Source organism: Heterocephalus glaber, unplaced genomic scaffold, assembly GCF_053883595.1.
Source record: "Heterocephalus glaber isolate CG9 unplaced genomic scaffold, H.glaber_assembly_v1.0 deba00000937, whole genome shotgun sequence".
Lineage (NCBI taxonomy): Eukaryota > Metazoa > Chordata > Mammalia > Rodentia > Bathyergidae > Heterocephalus > Heterocephalus glaber.
Window position 1 is genome coordinate 4244432 of NW_028258173.1, and position 15325 is coordinate 4259756.

The following is a 15325-nucleotide window of genomic DNA, read 5'->3' on the forward strand; positions in this document are numbered from 1 at the left end:
AACTGGAAGGAATAACTAACATGCTGACCACAGAATCAAAGTTCAAAGAGCTCTCGAGAGGCTGGAAGCCCTGATTCTACCAGCTGGTCAGGGAAAGGCTCTGCACTAGGAACAAACAAAATGCTGTAGAAAAGCAGTCGCCAGGGAGGGATTGTTAATCACTGCCTTACAAAAGAAGCCAGGAGTGGTGGTTCATATGTATAATCCCAGCACTCTGGGAAACTGAAGCAGGCAGGAAGACCATGTTTGAGGACAGCCTGGGCAACTTAAGCGAGATGCTGTTTCAAAATAAAAAAATAAAAAGGGCTAGGAATGTAGCTCAGTGCAAAGGCTCTGCATTCAATCCCCAGTACCTCCTGCCCCTACACCACAAAGATGTCAGAGATTAAGCTAAATTTGAGAAAAATAGTGTGTGATACAGCTCAAAAGGCTAAATGAAACTTATAATGTATTTCTAGGAATATGATTCTGGGTGAGGCAGGCTACAGTCTTGTATTGGTAAAGTGCAATTACAGCAACAACATCAGTTCTGGGGACAGGGATCCTCATAATAGCTTTCCAGATGCCCATAAAGAGGACTGAAATCCGTGTCTATGAAAAATAACTGTGGAGAATGGGCAGACAAGATATGGTAACTACAATCAGTTGTCTGAAACTGCATTGTGGGGAGAGTGTGAATGTTTGCTTTGTACCATTTCAGAGGACAAAGTTACTACCATAATTATATTAGGGTGATTTAGGCAAAGTACAAAGAGGAATTCAAATGTCCAGGAAATGGAGCACACTAGGAGGCAGCACCTTGGAAGAGGTTTCTAGCCTCTCCTAAGTACACAGAAAGTATTTTGGAAAGCAGCTATGCCTGGAGTTGGAGCATATTCTGCTAGTGCCCTCTCCATACCTACTGAGGGCTGTGATTTGGTGAGTACAGGCTCATTCATGGTAAGGCAGGTCCCATACCTGCATACAGGTTGCTTTGTTACCATGGACCCAGTTCGAGAAACTGGGCTGTTGTTAGTTCTCCAGTTATAAAGGGCAACTGCATTTTATCTATCCCCTGTACCACACACATGCTATATTTCTCGTTTCTCTTACGGTTCAAGCTCTGTGGGCAGCTTCTGGTTCAAATCATCTCATCATTTTCTCTTCCATTTGCACCAAGTGGGAACTTAATTCTAAAGTTTGATTTTAGGATTTTCTCTTTCAACTGAAACCAAAATCTGACTTGTATAACGTCTTTCTCATTTTATAAAAAATTTTCTATTTCCGTGCGAGTGGCACATCAGAAATCCTGTAGCGCTCTAAAACTACCAGGGAATGGGCTTCATTCCAAACCAATTAAATCACACTCTCTGGGATTGATATCCTTTCTCCTCCCCTCCATTCAAAGGCAAGGTAAGTGGGAGAAAAGTTAGGGTTGAGAACCATTAGTTTATCTGATGAAGTGAATTAACATAAACTAACACAATGGGCCCCAATATTACCTAAAAGAGATATATTTCTTCTTTTCACATCTGATGCTCATAGTGTTGGCACTACCATTTAAGGTGCTGGATGTGTGGCATGGGAACAGACTTTGATTATTTGGACAATATAGGGTAGAAAAACATGACTGTATTTAAAAATGTATAACCAACCCGGGTGAAGACTAAGATCAACTACCAAGGTTCAATAACTGAGCAAAGGCTAAAAAATTACAGTTCAAGCACACCACACAGTGGTAGGCAGTCTCTAAAATGATGTTTGTAAAGATATGAAGTAAAACTGAAAAACACTGAGAATAAGGCTAAAAGGAAAAAACAATTCAAAATTATTTCTATAAAATAATGTAAACTACCCAACACTTATAGACTGATAAGAAACTCAGACCATTAGAGTACAGCACAATATAAAGACAACTTCAAAATAAATTATCCTCTGGTAAGGTGGAAACCCTCCCCCACCAAAAAAAAAAAAAACCTCTCAGCATTCCTCCCACCTTGGATAGGAATCTACTAGAGGATCCTGTTTCATTTATTCTCTTTAGATGATAGATCTGACACTGGAAGGCCCAAAGGCACCTATGTTATGTAATGAGCATAAACTACCTTTCTACTCATAAAGTAGCATAAGGCACCTTCCATACCTGGCCCAAGCAAAGGCGACCGATTCAGCTGAGCACTGGCCTGGTGTGGAGGCGGCGTCTCGCCACGGTGTGTGGTGTTGCTCGTGGTGGGGGTGGTGGTGGTGGTGTTGGTCGTGGTACTGCTCTGCATGACTGGGTTGTTTCTGTCCCACATGTTTACAGTTTTATTGTTGTAGTTGCTTGGGTCCCCCCAAGCTGAGGTACCATCATCAATTTCCATTTTGCGTCGGATGGACGGTGGAGAGGGTTCTTCCCAGCCAGTGGCCTCACTGCTGTCCTTCTGCTTGACTGGTACCGGGCCCCCAATCCACCCTGTCCCTGTCTGTTTAACAGAAGCAGCTCCTCCCCAGTTACTCACACTGTTGTCTTGGGGTTTGTTGGCCCAGTTCTGTTGGGGACCAGGTTTCAGAGACTCCCCCCAGTTTGTACCTGGATTCACTTTTGCATTTGTGCCATTGCCCCAGCCACTGGTCCCAGATCGTGTGGCATCATTCCACCCAGACCCTGATCTAGTACTGTCAGTATCCCATCCAGATCCATTTTTTTTCCCATCCCCCAGGTGTCCCAAGACAGATGATGAATCTGCCCAGTCCCCCCCTCCTGTACTCCAGGCTGGGTTCGATCTTTGTCCTTCTCCCCAGTTTTGGGATTTGGGTTTCTGAGGCTCACCCCAGGTGGGTGATTTGTCCTCCTGATTTACGGTCCCACTCCAAGAATGGCCACTCTTGGCAGCAGCAGCATTATTAACAGCAGTAGAGCTTATCGAGTCCCCCCAAACCCCTGGGCCACTTGGTGCTTTGTTGTTGCTGTCTCCCCAACCTGTGTTTGCTGGCACGGTGGCAGGTGGTGAGCTGACCCACCCTGATACTGAAGAGGTATTTGTACTGTTCATGATGGACCCATCATTCTTCCCCCCTGAGTTTGAAGGCTGAGTAGCTGCACACCCCCAGGCCTCTGTCCCATTGTCATTTTTCCTTTCAGACCTAGGGGATTCTTCAAATTCCCAGGCAGTGTTTTGCTTTACAGGAGTCTGTCCCCAACCAGTATTAGACAGAACTCTGGGGTCCAGATCATTCCGTGGCAACTGGATGTGCCCCTGGTCTATACCCCCCTTATCTCGTCTCCGGCCCTCTCCTGTCCCGTCCCTCCCAGTGCCTCCTTCATTGTGATTACCAGACCCATCATTGCTTCCTTCACTTGTCGTAGTTCCAGAAGATGCAGCTTTGGCCCAAGAGTTCAGGTGTTCACTGCCAGGCTGCAAGGCAGGAGTCTGGCTGGCAACACTGGGGCTGTCCCACCCTGCTGATCCTTTCCCATTGATGTCACTACTGGAATGCTGGTTTGGGGGCTTTCCCCACTCCCCATTCACACCATTAGAGGAACTTCGGCTGGGGTGGCCCCACGCTCCCGAATGGATATTACCAACTCCATTGTTGCTACTGCCCCTACCCCAAGTGAGTATCCCAGGGCCTGCTGGAGGCCCAGACTCCCAGGCGCTCCCTCCATTCCCTTCCTTTTGCACAGCACTGCTGGATCCATTTTGTTTAGCACTTAATGCTGAGTTCACAGTGTCTCCATTCCCCTGACTGAACCCAGAACTGCTATTTCCTGTGGCAGGGTTACTGGGGGCCAGTCCCCACACAGAACTGCTTATTCCTTCACCACCACCTCCACTGCTTTGAGAAACTGATGATCCATTAGCACCAGGAAGGCCTTGCAGGTGGGGCGGGATGATGGCCCCCATACCAACAGCCATGCCCCAGTTGGGCAGTCCATTTGTCTGCATTGCATTGATAGAGTTTGGTGAAGAGTTCATGGGGTTAGTGTTATTTGGTCCATCAGTGTTAAGGTTCTGAGGTTGTACGCTGAAAGACACATTCTGAGAAGTGGACGTTTGTGGTTCTGTGCTCTCTTGCGGCAGCAAGTTTCCCCAAGCACCCAGAGTGCCTGCTGGGTTCCCATTCTGGCTGCCCATATTCTGTCCAATGGCACTGACTGGACTGCAAATACTGGAAGGGTTGCTTGTTGCCACAGTTCCTTCATGTCCAAGTACAGGCCAGGCAGCTGGGTTGGCATTAGGATTAAGGTTAAGATTAATGCCGGTGTTGGAGTTGGAAGCACCCCAGCAATTCTGACTTCTTCCATCTCCAATCATGTTGTCCATTTTTCCATCCCCACCACTGATAGAGCAGTGAGCCAGGCCAGAGCCTGAGCCTGCGGCTACACCCCACACTCTGGCTGCGCTTCCATTCCCGTTCACTCCCCCTGTCCCAAGGGCACTCTGATTAGAAGGGCTTTGGACGAGTGCGCCATTGGTGCCATTATTGCCATTCGCCTTCTTGGTATGTCCTGTGAAGCTGCCCTGGGCACTCCCTGTAGCCATGCTACTGTTCTCGGAGCCACAGGTAGAGGCAGAGTCAGTGTCTGGAGGACATTCTGAGGCAGATTCAGTCTCTATTCCTGTGATGGAAGGCCACGCCTCCTGGTCAGTCCTGTCTATTATCACTTCATCCCAGTTGCAGCTGGCTTCGCTCCTGTAAGGGGGCTGCTGTCCCCAGGGGGGATTTTCATAATGGTCAGCTAATCCACTGTGACTGAGATCTGAAAAATGTGAAACAAAATTCAAAATTAGACTTTCCTCTCCCTTGTTAATTAACTGTCAACTAGTCCGCAGGAAATCTCTTTATTTCAAGTTTTCAATTCTGAATGACAAATGTTAAAAAATAAAACTCACTATGTAGTCCAGGCTGGCCTGGAACTCCTAGAGATCCTCCTGCCTCAGGCTCCTGAGTGCTGGGATTACAGGCGTGCACCACCACACCCGGCTTGATAGTTCCCATTTTAAAGAGATGTTTCTGAAATAATATTAATTCTCACCTACCAACACTTTGATCAGAGGGCTAAGCACATGAGCATCTCAAGGGATCTGTAGGAAAAAAGGTTGCTAAACTCAAAAGTGGAATGTTACGGTTTAGATATAACATGTTCAACCCAAAAGCTTGTGTTCAGAGGATGGGACCACCAGGACTCTTAACTTCATTACTGGATTAACCCATTGTTGAGGCCATAATTTGATGGTATTATTTAGGAGATGATGGAAACAGGACATGTGGCCTTGCTGAAGGGAATGTGGGTGTGTGACATTGGGGACGATATCTGGTCTCCAGCTCCTTCCTCTCTGGTTCCCTCTCCTTCTCTCTGCTTCCAGGCTGCCATGTAGTAAGCAGCTTACTTCTGCTACATGCCATGACGTTTCTGCCTCGCCACAGGCCTAAACGCAATGGAACCACTACCCATGGACTGAAACTATGAGCCAAAATAAATCTTTCCTCCTTCAAGTGGTTTTCATCAGGTATTTGGTCACAGTAATGGAAACATGACTAACAAATGGCACCTTGGGCCGGGGTTTAGCTCAGTGGTTTCACTGCCTGCTGCGCAAGCACAAGGACCCGAGTTCGATCCCTGGTACCAAAAAACCCAAAAAACCCCCCAAAACAAGTGGCAGCTCTAGAATTTATGACTATGCAACTCCTATAAATATGTAGATACTATAAAACAACAAAGACATAAGTTCATGTGAACTTTTAAGTATGGCTTGGCATTCTCTTCAAGGCTTCTAATTACAGCTGTAGTACTCTGTAGGGGCCACATACAGCTCTTTTAGTGGAAGATCACTATAAATGCAGTGCAGAGTCATATAACAACCAGTATGGGAGGCACAAGGGAAGGCGAGAGAAGACATTAGAGGATGTTACCTTCTGTTATCAAAGATACTAAGTGTTACAAATGTTTAATTAAATTTATTACTTTAACTTATCACCATTAGTTTATCACTGTTTCTTGTGTGTTAATTAAAAATTCTTAGGCCTACAGCTGGTATCTTCTTGGACGTCTAGGGAACCCTTCTGTACTTGTTTCCTATTTTCTTATAGTCTTGAGATTCCCAGAATAACTTTATATTGTATCTTCCTATAGGATTTATGTAATTTCACTCTTATGATCCTTTTAAAGAACCCACCATTTTGTAACTGCCTATTATCTCCTATAATTTCTTAATGATCTGACTATTTCCAACATCACAGTGAAACCTGTATTTCAATAAACTTTCCAATAGACTTTATTCAGAGTATGTACCATTCAAAAATAAAGTGGAAGTTTAAAGTTACTTAATCTAAATACACAACAGAATCACTCAGTTTACAAATCCATGGTGGAGCTTCTTTCAATAGTTATGATAACAGATAAACTGCAAAAGATACTACCTTTTCTTTTAGAATCTTTTAATCATTATGTTCTCTTTGAATTTAACAAGAAGAATCTTATTTGTGGACAGCTAAAACATGGGCTTATCAAAGAAGTTCTTTAATGTTTGATGGAGCTAAAGAAAAAACAAGGAAGTATGTAAAGTATCGCAATCACGAGACAGAACATAGTATAGCCAATACCAACCTTATAAAAAAGAGATTTCTGTGGCTTGATTTAAACGTAAAGTATTAAATTTATAACTATGCTATAGGTGATTCCAAAGGAGACAGGTAATTCCAGGTGAAAACTACAAAGTGTAGATGAAGATAGTTCAACCGGAAATTTGAAGTATCTAATCTACTATGAAACAACCAGGTTTTTAATTGCTGAATGTTAACTAGGGGTTGGCTCTGCAACTGTGGTTTATGACAATTTCCCTTGTTGGATTTTAAAAACTAGCTTATGTAATAATGAACTGACAGACAAATAAGCCAGTCATCATTTAACACAAGAAAATAAGACCAAGCTAACAGATTAAAGCTGTTCTCAGCAAATTCTAGCACAGTTCATCTTGCCATCTGTCTCCTTCCCTTGAGGACACTTTGCCATGAGGCAGGCCAACCGCCTCTCGACTAGGACACACTCACTGCAACCCACAGTGAGAGAGCAGGAGGTAAACAACCCAGGCTCACTGTATCATCATTTCCATCCCTCGATAGTCATGCTGTAAAAGGATCATCCCTTTGTTAACAGTCTGTTTTGAGGATCTGTGTCAAGTTGCTACATGAGAATTGCTTAAACCCCCAAGTGGAGGGGTAACAGTCACGTCACAGGCTGGAAGATGACAGCACCAGCCTGGCAGACAGAGGGAGGGTTAGTTAAGGAGCTCCTGGACAACTCACTGGCCATGTGGAAAAAAGTAAAAGCAGTTCCCTTATCTCACGTCATACACAAACGTACACTTGGAGAAATAAAGACCTAATTATGAAACGCAAAACTTTTTAGAGCTTAATACAGAAATGTAAGAAATTATCTGTGACCTTTGACATTATATCCTCTACATGTCCAAAAAAATGCATAAGCCATTAAAAAGCTGATTAAGTTGACTATATTAATTTTAAAAAATCCATATGATAAAAGACATCATTCACTGGAAAATAAAAAGCTACAGGCAGGAAGTACCACATAAAGGATGACTGTCACAGTGAAGAACTCTTATAGGTCAGTAAGAGAAAGATGGAAAATCCAACCAAAAAATGAGGGAAAAACAGAAACAGCTCTAGAGAAGAAAAATCTAAATAGCCACTAAGAGCTGAAACAATGAACAATCAGAAAACCAGTTCAGAACGATGACGTGCATGTCACATTCTGGTGGGGAAGCACACATGTAATCTGAGAACTGTGGAGGCAGCACGAGAATGGGGCTGAGGAATGAGAACTGTGAAGCAAACATGGCAAGAAACTAGGTTAAATTTTGATTGTGGATAAAGATACAATAGCTTCTATATACATTCTATTTTCAAAATATTCCAAAAAAGGTAAAGAATTAAATGACACAAATCACATAACATGTTAACATAAAGTCTCAAAAGTATCTAAGCCAACTTCGAAGGAATGTAATAGAACAAAAATCCTATTAGAAAAATGTGGTAATTTTGAGAGAGCACAGATTCCATGTGACTAAATATCAATGTGATCACTGAATTATGAGTCTAATTTCTCAAGGTAAGCTCTTTGAGGGCACAGACGGTAACTCTGTGGTCTTAGTCCATAACACTGGCCATATATCAGGCAGGCAATGTTTCCTAGGTGAACAAAAGCATAACTGTACATGCCAAAAATCCAAGTTCTGGCTAAAGTTATCAATTAGCTGAACAATCTGAAGTCAATTCCCAACTCTAAAATTATGTTGAGTTATTTAATCCCTAAGGTTCTGAGCATTAAAATAAGATTTCTAGAGCTTATGTACATATTAATGTAAGAATCACAAATACACAAAACCAAGCAGTATATCCAATGTGGTTAGTCTCAACTACAGTAAGAACAAAGATGTTTAATGTATTCAATTATCTGTAACATAGAATTCACAGTGCATAGTTTATCCTTTTTTTTTTTTTGGTACTAGGGATCAAACTCAGGACCCTGTGCTTGTGAGGCAGGTGGTGGTGCCACTGAGCTAAATCCCCGGCCCAAGTTTTCTATAACTATTATAAAACAATACCAACACACGCCATCTTCCTACCTGGAGGGCTTGGTTTTGGAATTTCCTACCAATATTTATAATCAAAATGTGAAATTATAAATAATAAATATGAATAGCAAAAATGAAACAACAGAGTTATAGTTTTTCATAACATGGGATAATAAAATGCAGGGCAACTTTTGTTTCCCATTAGAAAACCAAACAAACCTAAGTCTTTACATTTTGAGCTACATCCCAAGAGAAAAAAATAATCTATCAACTTCCCTGTGAGGTAGTATGAAAGGTAAGTAATATATTTAATATAGTAATTAAATGTGAAAGGGGGACAAAGAAAAAAGGCAAGGAGAAACTACTGAGTTGGAAAACATGGAACCCATACTGCAGATGAATATTGGTTGGTCCTGTTTTTTGTGGGGGGAGAAGGTGAGACATGGTCTCACTATGTACCTCAGGCTGGCCTTGAACTCATGATCCTCCTGCTTCAGGCTGGTATTACAGGTGTGTATCACCATGCCCAGGTGTGGACAGTCCTTTGATTAAGGGCTTTACAAGAGCAAATGACGGGACAGGACTGAATAAAGGCTGACTGGAATTAAGAAGACAAGTCTGTGAGAAGGGATTTTTTTCATTTATATAAATTTTAAAATCTCAAATTTCAGAAAATACATCAGTCACTGGGGAAAAAAATCACCCCAAGGTATATCTAGGCACCTGTGCAGCGTGGCTACTGTGAACAAGTGAGCGCATCTGGCTCCTGAAGGAGCCACCACGAGGTAACACCTGTTCAGTCCTCCCCAGGCTGAGACAGAGAACTCAGAATTGTGGTGGTGGAAGGAATCAGCAGTAGCAAAATAAGGTCTACACAAACCAAGTACACAGATCATCTCCAGTAAATAGAAGTTATATACTTTGTGTTTATCTTCTATAACCTTTCTTTCCAAGGGCAGGTCCCAAATATTTCTCTGAAATTATAAAAAGTGAAACAAAGCAAAACCAGGGATTAGTCCATATACAGGGCTCTGAGTTTTACTATGAGAAATATGTGTCATTTAACTTACTTTTTTTGGAAGGGCATTAACATATGTAGGTGATTTAATCACTATAAAGGATGCTATTAGAACAATGGTGAAATTTAAATGAATAAAGTTAAAATATGGTAGATAATAGTAGCTATCAATGTTAAATTTTCCTAATGTATAATTTTTAAAATGCTGTTATTGACACTCTTCTATCATCCTTGAACCCTTTCCACAGCTGGTAAATAGGAGCTACAGATAATAAGATTTGATCTGAGAAATCCTGATGTTTCCATTCCCCCACCGAACAGCACCCAGCACCCAGTACCCACGTCTCTCGAAAGCAAGATCTCCTGCAAATGGTGCCCACCAGAAGCACAGAGGCAAACTAAACACTCGAACTAGCTCCTAACAGCAGGAAGGTATGAAAAGACCAAGGGTTAGAAAAAAAAGGAGCAAAGGAGGAAGAGAATGGAAGAGGAAGATGAAACATCTAAAACAGACCTCAATGAGTGCTACCCCAAAACAGTTACCTAGGCTGTGTGCTGATGTGGAGGGAGAGAAGGGGAAATACAATGACAAGAGAACTTGAAAGGCTTGATTCCCATGAGTGCACGAAAGTTCTCAAGCCCATTTTGAAATGAGGATTTCTGTCCTCAACCTGCAAAGGTTAGATGAGCCTCTCTGAAGGGCCTTTTTTTTTTTTTTTTTTTGAGATGGTCTCACTATGTAATTCAGGCTTGCCTTGAACTCACTATGTAGCCCAGGCTGGTCTTGAACTCAGAGGCAATCCTCCTGCCTCAGCCTCCCAAGTGTAATCCCAAGGATTACAGGCATGCACCACCACGTCCAGCTAAATTTTTTGGTGGGGAAAATATTTTTACCTTTAGGATAAAAATGAGCATGAAATATGTAAAAACAAGGAAGTTAAGGATGAGCAGTAAAAATTACTCCCTGTTGCAGTTTAGTTCTAATTTTTGGCCTTTCTTTAGTCTGGGGTCCCATACCGAGGCTGCCCTCGTGTGACTCTTGGACACTGTCTCCATCTCAATGTTCCCTGAGCCATACATAACTGGCAAATAAGCACATACAATGGTTCCTACCCACAGGGATTAGTGAGGCTCCAGAGATGGGCAAGACCTACTCTTTGTGCTCAAGAGCTTCCTACACATGGTAGAAATAGGCAGGATACACACGGTTTTTCCTTATTTCAGTTTTACCTGGCTCTATGCTTTTTTTCTTTTCAAGAAGTTAAAATGGAAATCAACTATGCCTTATTTTTTAAAAAACTGTGCCTCATTTACTTTGGTATTTTTGAAAAACAATGGCTTAAACATAAAAAGAATTAAAAAACTGGTACTGGGCAATAGACGGACTCCCAAACGTCTCACCCCTCATCTGTATAAGTGGAAGGAACTGTGAATGCAGAACAGAGTAACAGTCTCTGCCACTTGAGAGGCTGAGGCAAGAGACCCACTTGAGCCAGGAGTTTGAGGCCAGCCCAGGTAACATGGCAAGACCATGTCACAAACAAACAAGCACATGACACTGGAAAGGTCTAACGCCAGAAAGAAAAAAAGTTTATTTTCAAATCCAGACTCAGGCTGATTTGAAAACACCATCTTACCTATCTGTATAAACAAAACAAACGTGAAACAAATAGCAAAACCCACATCCTCAACATATGAAAGAGTAAAACCTAAAGCCAGTTTGCACAGCCTTTTTCGCTTGTTTTGTCTCGTCCTGGAATGTCTCCTCTGCCTCCTTACCATCACCACTGCAACGACCGCTGTCACCGCCACATGTCCTGAGTCAGAACAGTAGGGCCTCTCCCCATGTAAGGCATACCATTCATCTCAGAACTTTCTGACTTTAAAGTAGATGAAAACTGCTAAAGGAAAAGAGACTATATTCTCATCTAGGCATTCTAGACTGACATGTACAGCATAAGAGATTTCAAAGGATGAATCCACACATGTGACAAGCAGTCAGGCCGAGACTTTATGCCAAGAGCTTTCATACCTGTCAGGCACCATGCACTTCCCAGTGGGAGGAAGACTGCACACACTGGCTTGGCTGAACCTCACATACCCAATTATGTGCACAGAAATGGAAGCTTAGTGACCTGAGTGACTTGATTAATGTTTGCAGTACTAAGTAGTGAAAATGAACTGAAATGTTATGTTTTTCAGAATAAGATTCCAGTGCTTTCTACTACATCATATCATCAACGTTATTTTCCCTTGAAAAGGAAAAAAAGGTTCATGTATAATATTAACTTCTTTTCTTCTGCTATTTAAATAGTTTACATATTCTATAAATAGGAATCTCTATAAAAATCTGTCTTAAGTGATTAAATTAAAAAAGGATTATATAAAAGCTTCATTTTTATTTTTAAATTTCCAAATGTTACCATATGAAGATAATGTTTTCTAGGAAAAGCATTTGATAAAGACCTTCTAAGAGCCATACTAAGCAAAATTTTAATTAGGTATCAAATTAACCAGATAGGAACATGTGGACAACATTTACTCAGAAGCAGTGTGCTGAATGCTTAATTGGTATTAACACTGACAAATAGCAAATGCATTCATTCTTTAGCACCACAATCCTCTTAAATGAGTTTACAACATAATAAATTATGCATTATAAAAAACAGTTCTCAGTGTTTTCAATAGATGACAATATATGTTCACTAATGTTTACTGATAACACAAATTCCTTGTTAACCGGTTTTCAGGGGAAGGGTAAATGTTATAAGTGTTTTCAGTTCTGAGAACTCATGATTCTCCTCCCCCATTTATTGTGGGTGAAAGTCTCGGGGAGAAAGTATTTCACATTAAAAATTCCATCCTCCCAAACATCTCACCCCTCATCTGTTGTAAGTGAAAGGAACTGTGAATGCAGAACAGGGTAAAAGCTTTGCTGCAAGTAATAATGAAAGTGTCCAAAAGAATAAGCTTGTTGCCTTGTATTTTTCTTCAAAACGGCAGTGAAACATGACTGTTTCCTCGGGGTTAGAAACAGATTAAGACAGTAAGGCAACAGAAAGCACGCCTGTCTCAGCGGGGAGGGTGTGCAGGGTGAGGCAGGTGCCCGGGCACAGCTGTGGGCTCTGTAGCAGGACCAGTAAGCTGCTCTTTCCCAGGACGCCATTTTATCCAGGCTGGCAGTGGCCAGGGATGAGGAACGAGGAGCTGAGCCCCCATGCTGGAATGCTGCATCTCAAGCAGCTGCTACTTGTTGGGCTGGGGGGTCGGGTCTGTCTTATCTCCTGCTCTATGAGGGGCTGATAGGAGGCAATACCTGCAGAAGGTGAACCTCGAAGAGTCCTCTGCGGGATCTGGGTGCTCCTAGGCTCTGGCTCCAACATGTTGGTGGGTTTGGCCTTCTGTAGAGCTGCCAGGCTCTCTGGCCACCCACTGCCCCAGCTGGGAAGGCCTGGGTGATGCCCTTTCCACCCCAGAGGTGGCCAACTCAGCCCCTTCTACCAGGGGTGGAGGCAACCGGTGATGGGATCTTAAAGCTTTGATTATCTAATTGCAGCTGACACTAAACCGATCTTCCTTCCTCTTTACATTCCCTCAACTGTCACAAACATTTTCACTTCAGGAGCCAGTGACAATTAGCATCACCCCACTTTTCTTGTTTTTTGAAAGCCAGCCAAAAGAGTAATGACAAATTGCCCACTGGCTACATGTAAATAAATGGCTGTTTTACCACACAGGCTTTTGTTTTACACTCCTTTCTTTTCCTAAACAACCCCTAAACACTCAGCATACCAACACTAGCTGTAATATTCTAAATGAGTCCCATATGTAAACTGGCATGTGTCCAACTTAATTACTTTCCACCTCTATTTAAAAAAGATCTAAGTAGCAAACACTGCAGCATATTAATCAGAGCCTCTGTTTATAAATGTACAAAGCAGCCACCAAAATAATACCTAAAGGCAGAAGGAAAATTCATTTTTTTGAAAAAGATAAAAGCTCTCTAAGTGTTTCAAGTTGGAGTTATTCTGCAGTCTTGCAAAAACAGTCTGAAGAGAAAATAATATAAGGTGGCATTCTTTGGAAGCATAGTGTAAATCACAGTATATATATACTAACAGTCATCTGACCAGGTCAGACTTCCTGACAGTTGGCTAAACAAGGTCTCTTCCCATTCAATACATGGATTTAAAACTCCACTTTCCCCTGGATCATTTTGTGAGGTCAGTGCTTATCTGCCAGCAACAGTGCTTATTCAAAGAGAACCTGGACCAGTGCTGGGAGGAGCGCTGGCCAATTTACTCCGCAGAAGCCCTTCTGCTACTGAGGACACTTGACCATGTCTTTGGCTACTGTCAGTGATAGAGAAAGAACGAGTTCTCCCACAGGCTGCACCCTGCCCTTAGCCAGAACTGGAGCTGCCCAGAGCAGGAGCTCCTGGATCACAGGGTAGCTTTCTTTTCCTCCTGTGTGGTTCACAGTTGCTTCTCCAGCTCCCAGGACATTTCTAGTTAGGCCTTTGTCGCCCTGGCTCCTCTAGAAGTGAAATGTGCTTACACAGATTAAATACAATGAAAGTCTATGTATTACTTAAAAGAAACTATTAAGAGTTTTTACTTCAAGCAGCATCTTAGTTTAACTGCAACAAGAAATCTGGTTATTCTTCTGAAATAAACTAACAATTTCACCTGGACTTGAATTCATTAAATAATTTGTGCCATAAAAAAGACAAATTTATATTCAACTCCAAGGACAGATGAAATCCCAAAATTCCATATGCAAAAGTCACAGAGAGGAGAAAGCTTTATTGCACTGTTTTAGAATACAGTTGTTTAAAGACCTTAAGGATTTTTCCCCCTTACTCTGCTTCACACAGTGTTTCAAAGATGGGCACATATTGGTTGCATGTTTCAAAGTCTCAAAGTCCCAATTAACAACTCTCATCGTATTTACTGAACATTTACTACAGGTATATGTAAGGTCCTGTGCTGAGTACAAAACAAACATCTCATTTTCAGAATGCTACCAGAAGTCTCTTCACTCCACAGAGGCAGTATGGAAAGCCCTGATGGTGAAAGCGACTTGGCCAACACCCCACGGGAGCTGTGGCCTGGAAGGTGAGCCAGGCCTTGCTAATCACCCTGTAGGCTATCTCCCCAACCACTGCCACAACACAGTGGCATTCCAGCAATGTCCACCATGGACATTACAAAAGCTCTTTAGAAAGTCAATCAGAAGGTAAAAGGAAGGAATCCTAAAGACTTGAGGCCACGAGAGAATCAGACCTCTCCTTTTAAATGAGAAATGAAGTACTGGTCTGGTCTTTGGTCATTTTTTTCTCCTTTGCTAAGCCAGTGATAGAAAGTCTGGACATTTTCTTCAAGGTTATTTTGGATTTAGTTGGAAGGTGAGACTCTATTGAATTAATCAGCAAAAGATTCGAGTTACATAGTACACAGTAAGTGTACAGCTGCGTATTGCAAATGGGTACATTAAAGCTCTATGAGGAGCAATGAAGGCAGAGATACAGAGGGAAGCTTCAGGACGTGGATGAATGGAGAGAAAGGAAGTGGAAGAACAATCCTTCTGGTGCATCTCCTGGGAAAGATTTGGTGCTGAGCTGGTGCCCCCTATGAGATGTCAGCAACTGGTCCAGTTGGGACAAAGGGGTACCAAAGACAAGAGGAGAGAAATACTGACCAGACAAGGCTATGAATGCAGAAAACTGCATCTTCTTACAAGATGATGC

General features: G+C 42.3%; 1 protein-coding gene across 10 annotated transcripts in view; it reads right to left on the minus strand.

Annotated features, from left to right (window-relative positions):
- Positions 1-15325, minus strand: part of Tnrc6c (trinucleotide repeat containing adaptor 6C) — a 125099-nt gene that overhangs the window by 51178 nt on the left and 58596 nt on the right. For all 10 annotated transcript variants that reach the window (XR_015450210.1, XM_087208396.1, XM_087208392.1 and 7 more), the window contains one exon: positions 2123-4723. Coding sequence is in view for 9 of the 10 variants with exons in the window: in XM_087208393.1 (XP_087064519.1) it covers positions 2123-4723 (2601 nt within the window). In the remaining variant the exon portion in view is untranslated. The remainder of the gene's footprint in view (positions 1-2122; positions 4724-15325) is intronic.